Source organism: Diospyros lotus, chromosome 15 (genome assembly GCF_014633365.1).
Source record: "Diospyros lotus cultivar Yz01 chromosome 15, ASM1463336v1, whole genome shotgun sequence".
Lineage (NCBI taxonomy): Eukaryota > Viridiplantae > Streptophyta > Magnoliopsida > Ericales > Ebenaceae > Diospyros > Diospyros lotus.
This window is the reverse complement of record NC_068352.1, coordinates 23,184,613-23,207,507: the sequence shown is the minus strand read 5'-3', so window position 1 is coordinate 23,207,507 and position 22,895 is coordinate 23,184,613. Positions and strand designations below refer to the sequence as shown.

The window sequence follows — 22,895 nt, the reverse complement described above, 5'->3', positions numbered from 1 at the left end:
ATAATTGTATTTTTTCTTTCCATGTATTTGTTAATACATATGATAAGCACCAAGATAAGGGTTTTTTTTACCAAAATATCCTTATTATCAAATTTATGATTAAAATAGTATTTTATGATTAATATGAATTGTAAAAAAAAAATAAGATTAAAATTAAAAATAATATTTTATTTTTCAAATTCATGTCCAAAAATAAATTTAAAAAGAGTTGAAAAGAGTTAAATAAAATATATATAGAGAGAGAAATTTAAATTTTAAAAATCAATGAAATGAATAATGTCATTTAAATTTTAAAAATTGTCAAAACATATAATAATTTAAAAATATATTAAAAAATATTAATTATAAGAATTAAATAAATAAAGTTTTTTAATAAATTTAAATCTTTAAAATACACTAAATGACATTAATTATCTTATAAGGGGCAGATAAGTAATTTAGTCTTATCTTAAAAAAGCAATTTATTCGAAGAGGAAAGTCGGATAAATTTATCTTGAAAATGGGAGATAAGAGGTCACGCGAGATTTTTTTTAAAAATGATCAAATAAAATTAACAAACACATTAAAAATACCAAATATCCAAAATACTTTCCATATCTAATCTTTTTTCTCTCTTTATCTTATTAACAAACACCCCCTCAGGTGGCAAAGTATTTGCAGGTGCTTGCCACCTCTAAAAATCCATTTCTTATTGTTTTAAACTCAAGTCTGACCCCTTCCTTTTTTGACCAGAGGAACATAATGTAGCAATGCTGCTGGGACCCACCCCCAAGCCCCATTTGCCTTTATTTGGGTCGGGTCAATGCCCGAATGAGACTTAATTAATGTCTTCTCAAGAGTTATATATATATATATATATATATAAGAAAGTTTGATCTCAATATTTGTATTTCCTTTGATAAAATGTCGCCATCCGATTATATCGCCAAATCCTTGAACGTCGGTAACGTGGAATCAGCCATTTATGTATGCATCCCATAATTAAGTTGATAAGCTTCCAAAATAGTGTTCTGAAAATATCAGGAGAATTAAGGTAAGGGTAAATTTGAATTAAGGTAGGATTTGTTATTATATATATATATTTTTTAATTATTTAATTTTTAGAAAAATAAACAAAATATAAGATAACTAACCCACAAACCTCTTAAATTATAAAAAAAGGGTAAATTTCATTGACTCCTCGTAAAATTTTTCTAAATTGCACTAAATATTTTTATATTTTAAAAATAACACGAGTCTTTCTTATTATTAACTAATCATCAAAATTAACCATTTCGTTGCTATAATTAAACTCAATTTTTCATATTTTTCTCTCGTCTCTGCTTTCACTTTCTATTTCCTATCCGTGTTTCTTCACCACCTATTCTTTCTCTTTTTCGATTTAAATTGCATCATTAAAATTTGTCAAATTGAATTGACTATTTCCTTGTTTTGAAAAATAACACGAACCTTTCTTTTTGTTAATTAATCACCAAAATTTATTATTTTCTCCTAATAATTAAATTAAATTAAATTATATTTTCATATTTCTCTCCTTTCTTTAACTTTCACATTCTCTCTCCCATCCTTCTCTCTTCGTCGGCTAGCTTATCTCAATTGGTGTAGGCTTGATTGCCATTGCTTAAAATATTATATCTAACTTGTTTTCTGTTATTTTATTTCCTTTCTCTTTATATCTCTCTTATTTTTTGTCTTATTCTTTCCTATGTTTTCTCTATTGATTGTGATGGGGTTTGAAGGTTTGTCGCTGCACAATCATCGTTGTTGGATAAGACAATCAACTATGAATTGGTATTATTGTACTCTTCACGACTTTTTTGCTCTTTTTCTCTTTAAACCTTTAAAGAATTCAATTTTTTTTAGATTTTTTGTCAAAAGGAAAATGAAGCTCATTTTGAATTTGATTCAAACCGGATGGTTTGATTTGATCAAACCCAAGTTTAAATTGTATGAACTATTCTTATATTTTGAAAAATAACATGGACTTTCCTTAAATTTTATAAATATGAATCACATGAAACTTTTATCTCATTATTTTACGTGGGTAAGCTACATAAAATATTTATATTTTTATATTTTAATTTTTTTATAATTATTAGGGTAAATTATATAAAACCCCTTGTACTTAGGGCCATGTGCAATTTACTCTCCTGTGCGTTCGATTGCATAAAAAAACTCTCTTACACTTTCAAAATGTTACAATCAGTAATAATTTATTGTTATTTTACATAATTTTGTACAATAATCTGTATACAAAATATATAAATAATTTTAATATATAAAAAAAAACATAATTATACATTAATCAACTAATAGATTGTACAAAATTATATAAAATAATAATAGATTATAACTGATTGTAATATTTTAAAAATATAAGGGAGTTTTTTGATGCAATTGAAAGCATATGGGGTAAGTTATATATAATTCTAAATATTGGAGAATTTTATATAATTTACCTTAATTAATATCATATTTAAATATTTTTTATTAATTTATTTTTTTAAATAGGATGCATGAGTTGTTATTATACATAGTGTAGTGTTATCTTGTGACTATTAAGAGAACTAAAAAGTCAGAGACAACAGTTAATTATACTTACGTAGATGGGCCTTTATTACAATGGACCCCGCTTTGTTGAAGTTTACACTAATCATTGATTGATCGTTCAAGTCCCCCTTATCCGCGGCTCTGCCGCTGCACCTAATTGGTCAACCTCTCTCAGTTTACTTTTTTTTTTTTTTTTTAATGACTTGAGGCATCCAAACTACGTTTGTCTAATTTTAAAGGAGATCGGTCTTTTTCCTAATTTAATTTTTAGATAAATTGGATTGGATCGTAAGATTATATATTTTCATGCGAACATACAGTCAGTCTTCATTAAATAGGTCATTTTTATCTCTATCAAGAGTTAATCTCTCGTTATTCTTAAAAAAATTTGAGAATTTTATCTCTGTTCCTGAATAGCTTCTTTCAAAAGGACTTCTGCTTCCTCGATAAATATTTTGGTAGAAGATATGATTTCGTGGAACTGAGGTTTATTAATTTTTAAATAAATACGTAACTCAACAAGAAATTTCCTTACTCGTCTACTTTCTAATGAATCAAGATAACCATTTGTTTCGGTATAAATAGACCCCACCCACCTGCCCAACAATGACGCACGAGAGCCTAGGAGCTCGTCTGTTCACAAAATCTAGGTACCTTTTGGGGCTGACTTTTTTTTTTTTTTTTTTATGAAGTCAAGGCAATGGCATGTCACTAAAATAAAATAAAATAACAGGAATTATCATACAAAATGACGAGTTATTATTGAGAAAGGAAATTATCAGATGGTAATTAGAATGCAATAGGAGATGGTATTAAAAATATAATGAATATGTTGTTTTTTTTTTTTTCCTAAATTAGGATGTTAAGAGAAAAGCCTATTTCTGTGTTTTCCATTTCCGCTTAATTCATTAAAAAGGAAATAATGGAGAAGGTTCACGAACAGTTTAGTGGACCTAACCGCATCGTGAAATTGCCCGAAACACCTAAGGGTACTGTAACTACTGTTCACGATTCAGTTTTAGAGAGAGAGAGAGAGTGAGAGGTGTTTGAGAGAGAGAGAGAGAGAGTGCACAACACCCACCCACTACGTTTACCTCCTATTGACTGAAGAACTGTTTCAGTTTGGGGGAAGAGAGAGAGAGAGAGAGAGAGAGAGAGAATTGTTTTCATATCTCTGACTGAGCCCTGCCGGCGAGCCGTCTATATATTTGTTTATATATATAGATGGGTGTGTGCGTGCATGTATGCATCAATATCTGAGCGCGTTGAACAGTCAAAAAGGCAAAAATCCAATCCTTCCTTCTTCAGACACCGAGTTCCTCAAAGAAGCGTCGCAGAAAGTGGGAAAACCCTAAATCATTGATCAGGGGTTCTAGGTCGGTGTCATTTTCTCCGATTTCACTCCGCTTCGAGGTATTTCATTCGTAATTGCGTTGAATATATGTTCGTCATGTTTATGTGGATTTGAAGAAGGATTTGAGTTTCTGGGCTTATGCTTGTTCTTTATCAGTTTGAGTTTGAAGGTCCTGCATGAGAGCGGTTCAGCGGGATAGATTGGTTGACGAATTGGATTGTATTGAGTTGAATTCTTGATTTTTTGTATGGACTTTGTGAAGAGGGCTTGTCGATGGTTTTGATAATTGGTGGTGATTTACATCTGTGAAGGAGGGGTTTTTGGTTGGTGATTAATGGGTTGCATTTGTAGCAAGGCTCCTGCTATCGAAGATAGCAGGGAGAGTCCAAGGGATGGGCAATCTTACAAAGGATCATCAGAATTACGCGCGTCCCGTGTTAATTCTTCGAGGAGAGAGGGAAGTTTTCGGGTGAAAGAGAGGCGTGATGCCGGTGAAGTGAGAGTTGGATTGGTCGATAAGAAATTTAATGGTTCGAAGAAGGTCAGGGATGACCATTTTGAGAGGAAGGCACAGAATTCTGAAATTGTTCTTCCTAATTTTGAGGCTATAGGAATCATACCAAAAGCTACAGAGGGGGAACAGGTTGCTGCCGGTTGGCCTTCTTGGCTTGCTGCGGTGGCTGGTGAAGCTATTAATGGATGGGTGCCGCGGCGAGCAGAAACTTTTGAGAAGTTGGATAAAGTATGTTTCTTTTCTGGTTTATTGGTTGGCTTCCATTCATCCACAAACCAAAACTGCTATCTCTATATGATTGTGCAAACTACAGCCTTCTGGATATTGATTGCATCCACTAGTCTCTTCTTATGTTATTCCTTGCTTGTTACTTGAATTAACTATGACATAATTTTACTTAAAAGGGCAAGTTATATTACGTTCTGTCCTCTCTGTGATACTAAAGCATGCAAAACTAAATGGAATTCTGTTGGAGAATCTCTACTAACTTATCTTTCTGAATCATTTTTGTTTCTTTCTGATAAATGAATCTGATGCTGAACAGGAATATCGCTAAAGTTGTTAAATCAAAATTACAAAATTAAAAAACCTAAATTCTAATATCGGAAATTAAAATTTAATAACTCAAATTTCTCACCAGATACTTTCCATATTTGATTTCAATGGCAATCATTCTAAGATACATATTTTCCGCTGACAGAAAACTATCTATTCATAGCATAAAGGGTCATGCCAAGAGTAATTCATCCTATACTTGCTGCCTGTAAGCATCTGGAATTTATCCAATTCTATTGAAATTGAACAGATATGAAAGTGCAGAATCTTCAGGAGTTCAACTTATTGAAATAAAACCTAGCTTTTATCTATGATTTTTCCCTGTAAGGTAATAAGCTATATTTGCCTCTAAAGTTGGGCAAGAGGTTTTATGGACAGAAATCATAACTGCAAATCTAGTTACCGGAGTCTTGCAGTGACTGAAATTAGAAACAAGCACTTGAACAGATTTCATCAGTGCAGACTGCAGAGGACTTGTAAACCTTTGGTTCACTTTAAATTGCAGAAGATTGGATGTATACAGGTTTTGATCCTGTTTAAAGTGTGATATACATGCCCGAGTCCAAGTACTATTTTGTGGTAGGATGTTATTGAAATGGGTAATTTACATTGAGTGAGTAGTGAATGTCATTCCAAGTCTGGCACATTTATTTGCATCATCATACTTATAGACAAGGTTAGAGATAGTATAATCTTTCTAATTTTCTTGTCCATGCTGATGGAATTTTGTGGTTATGGAAAATTTTTCCCAGGTTACTCTCAGAAGATGTTAATTGGGTGATTGATAATTGAAAATGTTAATTGGGCGATTGGTTTTAGAGTGAATAGGACGAATCAAGGAACATTCAGGAAATTCCGCTTTAGACAGTTCTTGGGACAAATATGCAGTGGGATGTCAAGGCATCTCTGCTAGGATGTGGACAAAACTGCACGGGACAATATTAATGGCTAAAGCAGTTAGGCCTTGTCTTGTGAAGGTGATGCCTGATGATGAGCTTTTAATGAACATTCACGATCCGGACTTAAACTTTTCCTAGTGGACATCAATATCAAATATTTGGCTGTGCAACTTTTAAGTTTGAACCATAGCTTGCCTTCTAACCTAAGAAGCATAACATGAACAAAGTGATTCCCTGAGATGGTAATTTTCACATAAATAGGACCCAGCCTTGTAGGAGCATTTAATATATCTTGGATGTGTATATGAAAATTACTCGCGTTTTATATTTTATGAAATACATATGATCTGAAATTCTTAGTTAATATTTTTGAAAATTCTAATCTTAAAAGAATTTTGTAATTTAAAATTAGTAAAATTTAAAACTTTAAAGGAGGAAGGACTAACAAATATAATTTATAGTGTTTTTATTTTGTAATTGATTTTTAATTGTTTTGCAATATTTTTTAAACTTGTAATTCAACTTTAATTTGTTTAAGTGATGGACACGCCAAATCCCGTAGTAGGTGCAAGTGTTCCCAACCGTTTTTTAAGTGTTTTGTCTTGTAGTAAATAAAAATAAAGCTAGTAGGAGATGTTTGGTTGGCTGACAGACATGCATTTGGAAGTATCTGATGAGTATCATTGTCCGACACAAGTGCGTGACATTGATATGATACATTCATAAAAGAGTTTGTGCTTCTTAATGTACAAGCAGTCGGTCCTAAATTTAAAGGCAATGTCTTTGACTTGGCCCCCGTGAGGTTCTTACTAACAGGGTAGATTCTCCCACTTTTCATTGAATAGCATAGGTTCTTCTCAATATAGGCTGCACTAGGGGGTTGGATAGTGGGCATGTTGGGCTGGGCCAAGCCAATTCCCTGCTATCTAATAGGATAAAATATGCCTGTGTAAGCCAAGCCTGCTTCGGCCCAAGATCAAGCATCCTAAGCCTGCTCAGTAAAATTTTTAAAAAATATCAACACTCCATCAAACCCGAATTTATTTAATAAGGAAAGGTTTTTAATATTTTACTTACTATTTTCTTGTTTTTGACATATTTCTTTCATTTACATTGAGGTTCAAACATTGTGTAATTTTTGCAGATCACATATAATTCTTTTTCTTAAAAGAAAACAATATTCATGATTTTATACTGCAATTAAATAGCACTAAGTAAATAAAAATAAGATGAAAATATCTTTTGTGTATAGTATGTTAAATATTGTTGGACGAGGAAGAGAAATTCAAATTTGAAGATTGATAACCAATGGATAAGGCCTTTAGTCTTATAGTTTAAATATTGTAAACTTGTATTTTAAAGTTTAAATTAGTCTCTATAAGTTAGGAGATAGAATATCCTAATATTTAGGAAATAAAATATCCTATCTCATCTCCTACTTTATAGGAGAAAAGATAAGGATGTATTGTGTATATATTTTCTGCTTTTTCCGTGAGATTCAATCAAGCAAGATAGCATTTTTCTGCTTGTTTCAAATATATAACACTAATGTTGGATCAGGTTGAGCTAGGTTGGGCTGTGAGAAGTCATTCTAAGTCTGCCCCATTCATTTCATCAGTCCTAACAGGTTAGACCCTGTATGTTTATGTATCTTCCAAAGCCCTACAAAATATGGGTGTGTGTAGGTGGCCACGGGCCACTGAGGCAGTGTCCAACCTTATACTACATGACTTTAGTGTTTCACTCTTTTGCTTAAAATTACATATATTATTGATGATTTGTTGAGAGTTCAAACATCATGCTACAAAATTGGCTTTAGTTTCTTTGAAGTTCATGCATTGCTTTGAACCCATAGGCAAGTATTCTATCGTGGTGCATTTACATGTTTGCATCCTTTGGTTTTTGTTCTCTATGGTCGTTGATTTTCTCAAATCCTGTTTTTGCTTCTTGTATAATAGAGTTTTATTCTTGCAGATTGGACAAGGAACTTATAGTAGCGTATACAAGGCTCAGGATCTAATTCATAAGAAAGTTGTTGCTTTGAAAAGAGTGAGGTTTGATAATATGGATCCTGAGAGTGTCAAGTTTATGGCAAGGGAAATCCTTATTCTGCGGAGGCTTGATCATCCAAATATAATCAAATTGGAAGGCTTGGTCTCATCACGAACTTCTTGCAGCTTATACCTTGTTTTTGAGTATATGGAGCATGACCTTACTGGACTTGCATCATTACCTGGTGTCAAATTCTCAGAACCACAGGTTGTTATTTAATTGTTCTTTGAGCTTAGAACATTATTTAATGTGGTTTTTGTAGTGTCGATTTTCTGTCATGTACCATGATAATCAGATGCAACATGTCTACAACTTTTTTTTCCTTCTTGTGCTTAATTATAATTAATAATTCTGGATTCAGAAAAGAACATAACAGAGGGTTGCTCAATAATGATGTCATGTTGATCTGTCCGTATGCTATTTCTAATGCATGCCATCTTTCTCTTTGTTTTCTTATTTTTTATATATTATCTTCAGATCAAATGCTACATGCAGCAGCTTCTAAGTGGACTTGATCATTGTCATAGTCGTGGTGTTCTCCACCGTGATATAAAGGGTTCAAACCTTCTAATTGACAACCATGGCATCTTGAAGATTGCAGATTTTGGTTTAGCAAGTTTCTTTGATAATAATCAGAGACTGCCACTGACAAGTCGTGTTGTGACTCTTTGGTATCGACCACCAGAACTTTTACTTGGAGCAACTTATTATGGAGTTTCAGTGGATTTGTGGAGTGCTGGTTGCATACTTGGGGAACTCTATGCTGGCAAACCTATCATGCCTGGAAGAACAGAGGTAAAGTTGGAATCTAGTTATTGGGTTGACGTGCAAAAATAGTATCTATTATTGCTTGCCCATTAATACTTTTCAATTTGTTATGTTCGAATTTTAGTGAGGCATGCTATTTACTGCTGAACCATAATAACTAGATGGAAAGATAAGATTTGAGAAGGACAATTTACCAGATGCTAGATCATATACTTATTTGGCTGGGGTATGACAAATAGAAGAGTGTGATAATTCAAAGTAGCATATAGATAATAGAATGAAGTAATCAGGGCCATTAGTTTCTCTAGAAATCTTTCATGGTCAAAGCAGAGGAAATGAAGATGATGCTGAAAACTTTTTTTTAAAACTACTTTCAAGGAAATTTTCTAAAAGATAGGCCTTTTTCTTTTTCTTTTATTTTTTGCTAGCTAAAATTAAAATAGGTCTTTTTCACCAAGTTAAAATAGCCTTCTTGTTTCCTAGGAAGCTAGGCAACTATTAAGTGAAGCTGGAAATCCTTGTCAATCCTGTCTTTCAACTACTGAAGGTATTCTTAAATGCAGGTGGTTTTCAGGATATTATTGAAAATATTTTCATTTATTTTCAAGGTCTTATAACTATTACTAATACTCACCCATATTCAAATATGTTCACCCTTTTATTGAATTTGTTGGGAAAGGCGAACAAGGTCGAATTTGATTGCAAGGAACAGAACCTGTTTCACCCCCTCTCTTTTTTATCATGGACAGGAAGCCAAAGTTGTAGGATTGTGTGGGTTATCTCGTTTACTGAGAGAACAAGGTGTATGTATCAATTTGGGCCTTGCTTCTTTATGTGTGTCATATAATCAGATATCACTGTTTTAATGGATCTCTCTCTCTCTCTCTGCTGCGCGTCATGGATATGAAGCCAAAAAGAACATGCTGAATATATCAATTTTTGGGGCTTGTATCATTATCTGGGCATCCATCATAACCTTCTCAATTTCATCCATTTCCATGATCATTTGTCTAACTGCATGCATGTGGTAGTCAGGGTGGCTCTCTTTGTTTCGATAGCATTGGCACCAAACTCTGGTTATTTTTCTCCTCAGGTCAAATTTGTGATATGGGCAAGGAAAACACCTGGAGGATGGAATTTTTTGCATTTTTTTGGATAGGTTTTCTTGGTCTGAATCTCTGGTGCCATGCATGCATAGTGGGGCTTAAATTCATGATAGGGAGACATGAAATGGACATGACCATTTTACCTAACTCCATTTCTTCTTATGTTTGTTTAATTGAAACTTATTATCTTCTCTAATTGAGCTTTCCCTGTATAGCTGCCCTCACATGACCAACTAGACAATATGTAGTATATCACTTTCCAAGTTAGGCCCAAAAGACCAAAAGGGGTTGTCACTCAATAAATGGCGTTGATGACATGCTACAAGGTCCTTCTCCCCTTGATCCATCAGCATTGCCGTTAATGTTCCATTGTTGAGGGTCATCTTTCTGCATGGTTGACAGACCAGTTTAAGTGAACACTTTCTCTGCCTTTTCCATCTTTATTAGTTACAGTAACATAAATGGATATTTTGCTTTCCCTCAACATGACATATTCATGAATTCATATTTTTTGTATCTTGTAGGTTGAGCAATTGCACAAAATCTTTAAACTATGTGGCTCACCATCTGAGGACTACTGGAGAAGATCTAAATTACCTCATTCTACGGTGTTCAAACCTACACAACCTTATAAACGGCGTCTTGCAGAGACCTTTAAAGATTTTCCTCCTGCTGCTATGGAGCTTATAGAGAGCTTACTATCCATAGATCCTGCACATCGAGGAACTGCAGCTTCTGCTCTCAAAAGCGAGGTAATCCAACTACTCACGTGTATGCTAGTTTCTGTAAAGCCTTTTGAAAACTTGTTCTAATTGATCTTTTGATGTTAGATCTGTTTTACAAATTCTGTTTGGTCACTTATATTCTGGAAAAAACAACAAAAATAATTCTTACTGTTATTATATATAACTCTTTTTATAGAGAAGGGCCAATCTGATCGCATGGGATACTTCCCAATATGAGTTCCTGGAGAAAATTTTGTAGGTTAAATCCTAAGAATGTGGTGTTTCTTTGGGAAGCTTTAGGAATCTCTGTGGGTGTTCTACTCTGTGTGCATATTCTAATTATAGCTGCTTCTACTATTAGAGATTTTGCTACCTCCATTACTGTTGGAAGTGTAAAAAACTGCTTAATGATCAATCACCAGAGTGGTTAATGTAACTTTTACAAATTCTCTTTGGTGGCCTATGTTCTGAAACACACAATAGTTATTACTGCTGTTGTAGGAATTCAGAATTATGCTTTCATTTTTTTAATTCTGATGGATACAGAAGTCCTCTTATAGAGGGAGAGATTACATCAAAAATGGAAACTATCTCTAAGGAAACAAATTAAAACACAAAGAAGGAAATATACACTAAGATACATATAGACATAATCAGGAAAGATTCCTAAATGATAATTAGGAAAGATTCTTAAATGATAATTAGAAATCATTCCTAATCTAAACAGATCTCTTAGCATTCTGATAAGTCAACATTCCCCCTCAAGCTAGAGAGTGGATATCAACCATTCTTAGCTTGCTTATCAAAACATCGAACCTTCTTCCGGCTAGCCCTTTAGTTAACACATCTGCCACTTGATATTTGGCACATATGGGATTCAAATTAAATCAACATCCAATTTTTTCTTGATAAAGTGCTGATTAATCTCTATATGTTTAGTTCTGTCGTGCTATACTGGATTATGGACAATATTAATAATTGATTGATTATCACAAAGTAGGTCAATAGTATATTGAATTTTCAAGTCTTCTAAGATAATCCGAAGCCACAGAAGTTCACACAATCCAAGGGCCATTGCTCTAAACTCTGCCTCTACACTGGATCTTGCCACAACACTTTCCTTTTTACACCTCCAAGACACTAGGTTTTCCCCTAAAAACACACAATAGCCTGTAATGGATCTCCTATCAACCAAGGATCCACCATACTCTGCATCAGTGAATCCTTGTACATTCAATTCAATCCCTACTTTAAACAAAATGCCTTTACCTGGTGTTACCTTTAGATAGTTTAGGATTTTCCGTACAGCTTGCATGTGCTCCTCGGTTGGACAATACATGAACCGACTTACCAGACTAACAGCAAAGGCAATATCAGGCCTAATATGTGAGCGACATATCAGCCTGTCCACGAGTCTTTGGAACCTCTCTTTATCAACCATTTGTCCCTTTGAGTTATCCTGCAATCTGAGATTAGGATCCACATGTATACTGGACCCTTTTCCTCTTGTCATTCCAGTTTTAGCTAGAAGATCAAGAATGTACTTGCACTGTGATAGGAAAATTCCAGTCTTTGAGTAGGTTACCTCAATTCCTAGGAAATATTTAAGTACCCCAAGGTCTTTGATCTTGAATTCTTCAGCTAATTTCCTTTTTAAACTCTGTTGTTCTTCCATATCACTTCCAGTCACAACTATCTCATCAACAGACACTAAGAGTGCTGTAATTTTTCCACCTGAATGTTTGAAAAAAAGAGTGCGATCACCTCTACTCTAAGTGTAACACCCCCTCTCCTAGAACTGCCCGAGAAGAGGTGTTACTGGGGATAATAAAATAAACCAACTGATAACTGAATTCTGATACCAATACTGTATATATCAATTAACTGTAATAAGACTCTGAGTCAACAAAAACTGAAATCATAATTGCATCTAAGGGAAATTCCCTAAACTGGAAATTAAAATGAATCTAAACTGATCAAGCACTAACTAACAACTAATAACTCCCAGACATCTTTGGTCTTGAGCGGCTCCACGTACACACACTACTGGACACTGCTGCTAGGCCCCACGTCTGGTACTCCCCCACTAGGACCTGGAATGGTGAAGAGTACAAGGTGAGCTACAAAGCTCAGCAAGTAATAAACTGGAAAGAATAACTGAAGCTGAATCGAAGAATATCGATACTGATAAAAATACTTACTGAACTTGTACTGAGAGATATAATAATCACTGGATGGCATTTATAAGATGTAATGCACATAAGCTGTAAACTAAATGTAGGTATGCAACTTTGGCCCATAGGCCCACATAACTGTAACACATACCTGACTGATCTGAGTCTTGCAAACATAAAAACTGTAAGCACATACTTTGGGCAATATGCCCCTAGCTCCCTGGTCGACATTAGGCGAGCAACTCATAACTGAGATATAATTGTACTGATACTAGTGGGATCCCCGCGGACAAGCCGCCTGGTGCGCATAATGCAATGCTCATATAAATGCTAGCACACGATATGTAGTGCTCCACATAAGTCATGCTCAATGCTCATACAATGTGTATGCACGTAATCTCACAAAATAATGTTGACCATGTCATAATGAACTGCTAAACATGGTATATGATTTTTACTAGAAATATTGAGATTCAAATATTCTGAAATTTCTAAGTATAGGCATGGCATATCGGATTTTATGATATCTTGGCATAAAAATTCAATATTTGAATAATTGAATATTCATATTAAATTTAAAACTTGAATCAAGAATTTATTGGAAGCTATTTGGATGCCATTTGATATTATTTGGATGATTGAGAAAGTCTAAGGAGGTAATTTGAATGAAAAGGCAGCCCATTCGAATGAAAAAAAGGGATTTCAGCAAGCTCATTCGAATGGCAGAAAACTCATTCGAATGACAGGGACTCATTCGAATGACAGAAGGCTCATTCGAATGATAGATGATATTTCAAGGCTATTCGGATCTGATCTGGGATTCATTCGAATGACTCACAAATTCATTCGAATGAATTTTGAAAATTTCCAACATTTGAACTGGCAAAACTCGACTCATTCGAATGCAACAGTAACTTTATTCGAATCAATTTGAAGACTCATTCGAATGACAAGAAGGCTTATTCGAATGCTAAGCTATACAAAGCAACAACTTACTCACATCTTCAAGGGCTCATTCGAATGACAACAAGACTCATTCGAATGACAGTCTAAAAACCTCAAAAATTCATACGAATGATACGATATCTCAGGACTCATTCGAATGACAAGGCACTCATTCGAATGACTGATACATTACAAGGAAAAACATTACGATAACACTGAAACTTATTCGGATGCTTTGAAATTCATTCGAATGACACAAGACTTATTCGAATGACTGGAACCTCATCAGATATAAAGCTTACGATAACAGAGATCATAACTTGAATCAAAACTTAGCTTCACTACACCATTCCAAAAGAAATCTTGGGAGAACAATCCCAATTGATATATAAACAACTTGAGGGATGATTTACTGATCATAACTAATGTAAACATTGCAAGGAATATGCATGAACTGGCTGGTACTCACTGTACGCATGTAAATACATATATAAACATGCACTGAACTGATATAACTCACTGTAACGCACATATATATATATATATATACATGCACTGGAACTGATTCAATTCTGGAAATCTGATATCAAACTAAATCAAGACCTGTAAGAAAGGATTACAGGGGAAGGATACTTGCCTTATGATCTTCTTAATTGGCTCAATAATCCCCCGAGAGCCTTCTATGCAAAGCTTGAACTCACTGTATATGCATGAAAAATATATACATACGTACTGACTGTATTAATCCGAATTACACTAAGAATCTTGAATCAACTGAGGGTATTACTGAACTATAATCTCGTAAGAATGGATTACAAGGATGGAATACTTGCCTTAAACTCTCTGATCGAACTCGAATGCTACTCACTGTTACTGCAATAGCTCTTGGCTTATTTCCTTCTTCTATGCGATCTCTAATCTCCACGGCGTGAAGAAACTCAATGCTATGGGAAGATATATATATAGAGAGAGAGAAAGAGAGCAACCCTAAGGCATCTTATTCTCCTAATTCAACTAGGAGACTCCATAAATCCAAAACCCTCTCTCGGATGGACTTCCCATTCTCATAATAACTTTTATTAATTAATTAAATTAATAACAACTTCTTAAATGACCCTCAAGTCTTTGTATTTAATTTCAAAAATAAATAATTAAATGCTATTTTCTCAATTGAATCTCTAAATTGCCACATTAACAATTAATTGGCAAAAATTCTCCAAACAAAACTAATTAAGAAATTCAATAATTTCTAAATAAAAATCTAAACTCTCTAATGGGTCGTTACACTAAGCATATCCCATAGATTTCATTGCCTTAGAAAATCTGCCAAACCATGCCCGGTGAGACTGTTTAAGTCCATATAGGGCCTTTTTAGGTTTACATACTGTACTTGGATCCCTTTACTGAAGTCCAGGAGGCACTTCTATGCATACTTTCTCTTCTAAATCCCCATGTAAGAAGGCATTCTTCACGTCTAATTGCTGCATTTTCCACCCAAAATGAGCTATCAGAGATATAAGAATTCTCACCGTTGTCATTTTTGCCACTAGTGCAAAAGTCTCAAGGTAATCTATGCCATAAGACCGAGTATAGCCTTTAGCCACTAGTCTAGCTTTATACATTTCCAGTGTGCCATCAACTTTATACTTCAAATTAAATATCCATATGCATCCAACTAGAGTGATTCTCTTAGGCCTATGCACTAATTCCCATGTCTTATTTTTATTTAACGCATTCATTTCCTTTTGCATGGCTTGCTTCCAATTATGGTCTTTTAGAGCCTCTTTTACTGACTTGGGAATAACAATAGAGTCTAATGAGGTGAGGAAGCTTTTGTGGTTTTGGATGAAGTGATGATAGGATAAGTGATCAGTTAAAGGGTGTAAAGTACAATTTCTAACCCCTGTTCTCACAGCATTTGGTAGGTCTAAATCATCAAGAACAGGGTTGGAAAGGGATGAATCTAATGATTGTGTCGTTTCAGTACCTAGATCTGATGTTGGTGAGGGCTGAGACTCCACAATAGGTTGCCTCCTTTTGAACACATAGGGAGAACCCTTAAACCGAACTGGAGAGGATGGCTTGTGAATTGCTTGTTCAGTACATTTTGTAGGTAGAGGAGAGGGGTTAGGAGATTGGGTTGGAACAGGAGAGGAAGAAGGATTAGAACTAGACAAAACAGGAGTTGGTGCTAAGGGAGGAAAAATTTCAAATGAGTCTTGGTCCTCAATTCCTCGAGTCTCCCCTTGAGGACCAAGGTCTGGAGAGCCAAAGAAGGGCTGAGATTCAAGAAAAAAGACATCTTTGGATACAAAGAACTTTCGAGTTGGAGGGTGATAGCGCTTGTAACCTTTTTGGGTTGGAGAATACCCTAGGAAGATACACCGAAGGGCACGAGGATCAAGCTTATCCCGATGTATTTTGCGGATATGAACAAAGCACACTCAACCAAACACATGGAGAGGAAGAGGAGTATGCAAATAGTAATTGGGAAAAAAAGAGGATAGGCACTGGAATGGGCTGTGGTGATTTAGGACTTTGGAGGGAATGCGATTGATGACATAGGCCGTGATTAAAACGGCTTCACCCCAATAGGTTTTAGGAACATGAGTGTGATGAGGGAGTGTCCGAGCCACATTAAGGAGATGTCTCATTTTCCGCTCTGATACTTGCATTTTGTTGTGGAGTGTCTACGCAGGAAGACTCATGAACAATACTCATGTTGAAAGAAAGAATTCAACTGATTATTAAAATAATCTTTAGCATTATATGTTCTGAATTTTTTTGGACAGGAGTACCAAATTGTGTGGATATCATTTTGCAAAAATAAGGTAAGATTGTGCCAGTTTCAGCCTTTTCTTTCAAAAGAAATACCCAACACATATGAGTACAATTATCAATAAAGAAAACAAACCACCGGGCCCCATAACAGTTGGGAATTTTGGATGGTCCCCAAACATCCAAATGAAGTAGGGAAAAAGGTTTAGAAGATAATTTGTTGCTCATAGGATAAGACACCCTATGGTGTTTGGACAGCACACACACATCACATTGAAACATCCTAGGATCTAAAGATTTAAACAAATGAGGAAACATAGCTTTTAATAAAGGAAAAGGCGGATGACCTAATCTATAATGTTGAAGCCAAATGGTGTTGGATGCTGAAACAGAATGAGATGAACAGGCAATGACAGGTTGTTGCTTCTCTGTAGAACAACCTGCCTGGTGTAAGGTATACAACCCATTGCGCTCCTCAGCCACACCAATCATCTTCCCTGTGGTCATGTCTTGAAATTCACATATATGAGGATAGAAGATAGAACAACAATTTAATTCTTTGGTTAGTTGGTGAATAGATATAAGATTGGTAGCTAAAAGTGGGACATGAAGAACTTGTTTGTCTATTAACAAAGGGCTGAATTTAATTGTACCTTGGCCAGCAATAGGAACAGTGGTTCCATTAGCAATAACAATCTGTTTAGGGCTAACAAGAGGTTGATGAGTGTCAAAGGAATTTATGTGAGGGGTCATGTGATCAGTAGCTCCTGAATCAAGGACCCAATTGGTATTCCCAGCAGTTTTAAAGGCAGAAAAACACTCAGAATTGGCGAGTTTACCTTGCTTGGCAAGTGAACAGGCTCCATCTTGGAGAGTTTTGAGGAAATTCTTGAGTTTGTTCATCTCTTTTGCATTCAATTGTGAAATATCAGCACCAATAAATTCAGTTTTACCTGCTGATTCAGCTTCCCCTTGATCTGTGCTGGAAAAATAGGCTTGAGTCCTAGGCCGACGACTCTTAAATCCACCTATCCTGCTTAGCACAACTTCTTTGCCATGGAGTTTGAAGCAGTTATCCTTAGTATGTCTAGGTTTTTTGCAATGACTGCACCACAGACCTTCTCGTCCTGAATTTTTCCATGAATTTTCTGCCTTTCCTTCTTTAAACCGAGATCCATCTGAAGCAGTTATCCTTAGTATGCCTAGGTTTTTTGCAATGACTGCACCATAGACCTTCTCGTCTTGAATTTTTCCATGAATTTTCTGCCTTTCCTTCTTTAAATCGAGATCCATCTCTATGGCTTGGCACCATGGCTGAGCCTTCAACACTGTGATCTCCTAGCATAGCCATCCTTTTGTTTTCCTCACTTCGAACAATGGAAAAAACCTCATTAAGAGTAGGTAATTTTTCCCTACCAAGCACTTGGATCCTCACTTGATCATATTCCGGATTAATCCTTCTAGAAACTCTACAATCCCGTCCCTTTCTTGAATTTGTTCAAGTTTGACAGCATCATTGCTACACTCCATCTTGATATCTTAATAATGATCTAATTCTAGCTACATCCCCTTCATTTTATTATAATATTCTGTTATAGTAGATGCCCCTTGCCTTGTCTTACTAATCTTAGTCTTAACCTCAAAAATCACCGAGGCATCTTGAACTTTAGAATAGGTTTGCCTCATAGTCTCCAAAATGTCCCTAGTTGACATTAAAAACATAAAGTTTTTACTTACCTTTGATTGCATGGCACTCTAAAGCCGTGACATGATTGATGAATCTTCAATTTCCCATGCTGTGAAGGGTGGGTCTGAATCTTTTGGAGGAGTTCTGATTAGATGGCCTAGCTTTCCTCGGCCTTTGAGGAATGTGCTCACAAGCTGAGACCATTACAAGAAGTTTCGCCCATCAAGTCGGTAGGAAGGATGCAGCCTGGGCAAATCACCCCCTCCCATTGGTTTCTGATCACTAGGATAGGATTCAACACTGGTGATGACCGGAGTCACCTTTGATATCTTGGACATGTCTTAAGAAGATTGAGTTTGGAAAAGGAAACTGGAAGTGCTGCTGGAATAGAACTGCCGGAGAATAGAACAGAACAACAATTAAGGTTGGGCTGAAACTCTAGAGGAGTTTGGCACAAAGAAGTGCAATGAAGGCACTATTAGTGTTTCGAAAATTTTGGAAGGGAAGGGAAAGGCTCTGATACCATGTATGAATTCAGAATTATGCTTTCATTTTTTTAATTTTGATGGATACAGAAGTCCTTTTATAGAGGAAGAGATTACATAAAAAATGGAAACTATCAAAAAGGAAACTATCTCTAAGGAAACAAATTAAAACACAAAGAAGGAAATATACACTAAGATACATATGGACATAATCAGGAAAGATTCCTAAATGATAATTAGAAATCATTCCTAATCTAAGCAAATCTCTTAGCATTCTGATAAGTCAACAGTTGTCGTATAGAACTCTCTATTGTAGAGAAGGGTCAATCTGGTCACATGGGAGACTTACCAATAGGAGTTCCTGATGGAAATTTTTATAGTAAAGCCTAAGAAAAGGCCTTTCTTTGTGAAGCTTTAGGAATCTTTGTTGGTTTTCTACTTCTGTATGTATATTCTAATTATAGCTGCTTATAATATTAGAGATTTTGTAGCCTCCATTACTGTGGGAAGTGTAAAAAACTGCTTAATCAATCATTAGAACGAGGATGCGCCTTGGTAGCAACAATAAGGTTGTTCCTTTGTGACTAAAAGGTAGTGTGAGTTGTGAAAACAGCCTCTTTGCAAGGGTGAGGGTGCTATGAAAGCAACTCTTTGACCCTCTCAAAGGTGGGGGCCCTCTTGCTTTGGTGATGCCTTCATCAATCACCAAAATGATTAATGTAACGTTTATCTATCAACAAAATAAGAAAGAAAAGGAAAAGAAAATAAATCCATCGATGTAATGCTTTTACAACAGAAGTAATTTATTGCTAGTATTGCAATTATCTGTTCTGGAATTAGGCAACAACCTTTGTTACCTTACATTGAATGGAACCTGTGAATATGACAGAAATGGTTCTCAACACTGGGAATGCTCCTATTCAAACGCATTCTCTATTTGGGATGGAATGTGGTTTGTTTTGACATCTATATCTTTTTGTTCTCTTGGTAGAGGGAGTGGAATGCCAGTTTGAAGGTAAAGCATTGGTGTTTTGGTTGATTATCCACTTCACAGTGTACAGTTTGAAGATATAAGTATTTTATCTATAATATATAGAGATACATTGGATGGAATTCAATTATCAGTTAACATACAAACATGGTCTTAAACCACAATCATCACAGTTTTCTTGTCTTGTGAATGAAGTACCCCAGCGCACCCCACCACCACCACCAACACCAACAGAAAAAAAAAGTGATAAATAATAAAGGGAAGCAAGAAGAAACTATGATATTTAGGCAGGACAATTTTATAACTTACATATTCTTCTAAATTTTGTTGTGATTTGTTCCTTATGATTGAATATTAATAAATGGATAATAAAATTGACAATCCAAAAGACCTGTAAGTGCTGAAAACTATATTCTAAATTTGCTGCCTTTGTCATTATCTTTGTTGTGCTTTGCTTCCAGTAGCAACTTTATGTTATTTATGGATTCACTGTCATGGTCCTATCTTATGTTGGTTGGAAGCTGATGCTTTATGTTTTGCAGTCTGCTACCTTTCACATGTTTTGAGTAATTGTTTAGCATTAGTTATTGTTCTACGAGTGAGACTTGAATTTTCTGATTGATATTTTTTTCTTTAAACAGTATTTTACTACAAAACCACTTCCTTGTGATCCTTCATGTCTGCCAAAATATCCTCCTAGCAAAGAGATTGATGCCAAGTTGCGGGATGAAGAAGCTAGAAGGTGTGTATTTGTTAAGTTAAAAATGGTCACTTGTGTGATAACCCGACATGTATGTTTGGTATATTAATCTTTTCATGGATATTGTATCACTTCCCCATATAACATCACAAATATGATCAGAAACTAGTTTTCTTGGGAAGTTCTATAACTTGGGATAGATGGAAATAAAGTAGAAATCATTGTCAAATCGTTCACCTTTATAGCTTTTATATTATGTATCAGTTGCAGATATTTATACAGCTGTGTGAAATTAATATCAATAACTTCTGTAATGGTTTCAACATCTTTTTCGCCAACAATGTGTTTTCATACAGCATTTGGATAAATTTTTTTCTTCATTAGTTGATAATGATGACCTTTACTCATTTACATTTTGATAGCTGGGTTTAACTAATAACATCCTTAGTTCTGTAGCTGGATTTCTATTTTCCTGGAATTTATTTCTTTATTTGTATTTCACTGTTAAACATGTAAAGAAAATTTTCCTTCCATCTCTGGTGTTTTTAATGCTAATCTTTGCTGTCAAATTTCACAGGAAAGGAGCAGCAGCAGTCCGGGGCCAGAGGGTTAACCAGGGAACTGGAGGAACAAGACCACCTCGGGCAGTAGCACCAAATGCTAATGCAGAGTTAATTGCATCAATTCAGGTGCTTTTTTCTTATGTTATTATTTGTGTTGTTGAAATCTGGCTCCCATCAATTCAGGTGCTTTTTTCTTATGTTATTATTTGTGTTGTTGAAATCTGGCTCCAGTTCATTGTCCGTTCCTTTTCTTCTCCATCTGGCAACCAAGCACCTAGTGTAGCTCAAGTATTTTTAATTGATTTTACTATCTAACCAGACATTTAATTGGAACTGCTTTTGATTTGGTGTTATTCATGGTTTCTCAGAAAATTCTGGTGTTGACAAGAGTCTTGTGTGTTTAAGCATTCTTTTCACTGGTGCCCGTTTCATTTTGTTTATAGAAAGATTTTAGCAAAAGAAGTAGAGGAAGACTGATAAAATTTTGGTGGGAGACACTTTGGTATGATAATGAATTGTAAGGGTCTTATAGAAAGCCCTAGATAAAAATGACTATTGACTGATGGGCTAGAACTCATGTAACTGTAACCGACTCCAGATGGGGGATAAAGGTTTGATATGTTGTTTGTTCATAAAAAGATTATTACAATGCCTTAACAACTTCATATTCAATTATTATTGCAGAGAAGGCAAGGCACTATGAATTCGCAGAGCCGTAGTGAGCTGTTCAACTATAACCAGGACGAAGCTGCTTCTGGTTTTCCGATGGATCCTCCTAGACAAACAAATTCCGTAAAAGGAGTGGGGAAAGATGTAATGGATCATAATTCTAGGAGAGCTTCACATTCAGGGCCATTGGGTCCAGGAGCTGGATGGACAAAAAGTGGGAAGAAATATGAGGATATTTCCATTATTTCCAGTAGAGCGGACTTGTCAACATTATCTGGTTTGGTAGCTTCAAGAACGATGGCCTCTGAAGAATGCGGAGATAAACAGGGTCCCTGGCAATCAGAATCAACAAATCAAGCGGCTAGGGCATCAGAAACATTTGAATTATCAGGATCAATGAGGAAGAATGACTGGAAACATCATCATAGCATCACCGGATCTCGTCAGACAGATAAGGGAAGATCCAGTACCAAAGAACCCCTCACGGTAAGTTTCCCCATGAAATCAACATTTTCTGTTTGCATGCGCCGTTGATATTATGGGCCTGTTTGCCAGTTGGTGATTTGGAATTAAAATGCTTATGTGATTTTTTTTTTTTTTTAGAAAAAAAATGCTTTTGTTGACAATAAAAGCTGTTTTTCTGTTCCATAACCCCAAAAAAAAAAAAACTATTTTTTCTGTTGTAAAGTAGAAACTGAATTTTGGAGCTTATGCTATTATGAACATAGAATTATTTTTAGAGAAAATACTCTCAAATCAATATTTCTTAAAATTATAAACAAAATATTTTATCAGTACCCTTTTCTTGCAATATTTTATAAACAAACACTTGGCAATAAATAAGAACTCCTCCTCCTCCTCCACAAGTATCTATGTGCATGCCTGCAATTTAGCTATTTGGCTTGTATGCTTGGATCTGAAACTTAATGCGTGATGTTTTTGTTTTTGTTGTTTAGCATGGTCATCATCACGGGCCTCATGGCATCAGGGGAAACAAGATTCATTTTTCGGGTCCATTGCTGGTGCCATCGAACAACATGGACCAGATGCTTAAGGAGCACGATCGCCAGATCCAAGAAAATGTTCGACGAGCAAGGCTGGAGAAGGCCAGGATGGGGAGATTGCAGCCTCAAGGAATGCAAATGACAGTCAATCCGATGATGCATGTTGTGTCCAGCAATGGAGCTGGTTAAAAACCAGGCGCAGTTCGATTCCATAGGCTTTCCCGTATAGATGCTGATGCTGTACAGTTATTTTGGGAGAGGGATAAGGATAAATCGTCGTCTTTTGTTTTTAACATTTGAGATTATCTGAGAATAAATAGGCCCCATTTTAATTAAGAAGCAGAATGAATGAATATATATGATTTGATTTTGAGCA

At 35.3% G+C, this 22,895-nt stretch overlaps 1 protein-coding gene across 1 annotated transcript; it reads left to right on the top strand.

Moving 5' to 3' along the window:
- Positions 1-3,672: 3,672 nt before the first annotated feature.
- Positions 3,673-22,895, top strand: LOC127791946 (probable serine/threonine-protein kinase At1g54610). Its single transcript, XM_052322168.1, has 9 exons — positions 3,673-3,963; positions 4,061-4,646; positions 7,847-8,131; positions 8,402-8,719; positions 10,323-10,550; positions 20,225-20,325; positions 20,861-20,972; positions 21,531-22,001; positions 22,472-22,895. Exons 2-9 carry the CDS (start codon positions 4,239-4,241, stop codon positions 22,706-22,708), a joined length of 2,160 nt encoding a protein of 719 aa, XP_052178128.1. The 5' UTR covers positions 3,673-3,963; positions 4,061-4,238; the 3' UTR covers positions 22,709-22,895.

Coding starts and splice junctions, on each gene's coding strand:
- LOC127791946 (XM_052322168.1), top strand. CDS start 4,239: ATGGGTTGCATTTGTAGCAAGGCTCCTGCTATCGAAGATAGCAGGGAG. Junction 8,720..10,322: donor TCATGCCTGGAAGAACAGAG/GTAAAGTTGGAA, acceptor TGTATCTTGTAG/GTTGAGCAATTGCACAAAAT. Junction 22,002..22,471: donor GTACCAAAGAACCCCTCACG/GTAAGTTTCCCC, acceptor TTTGTTGTTTAG/CATGGTCATCATCACGGGCC.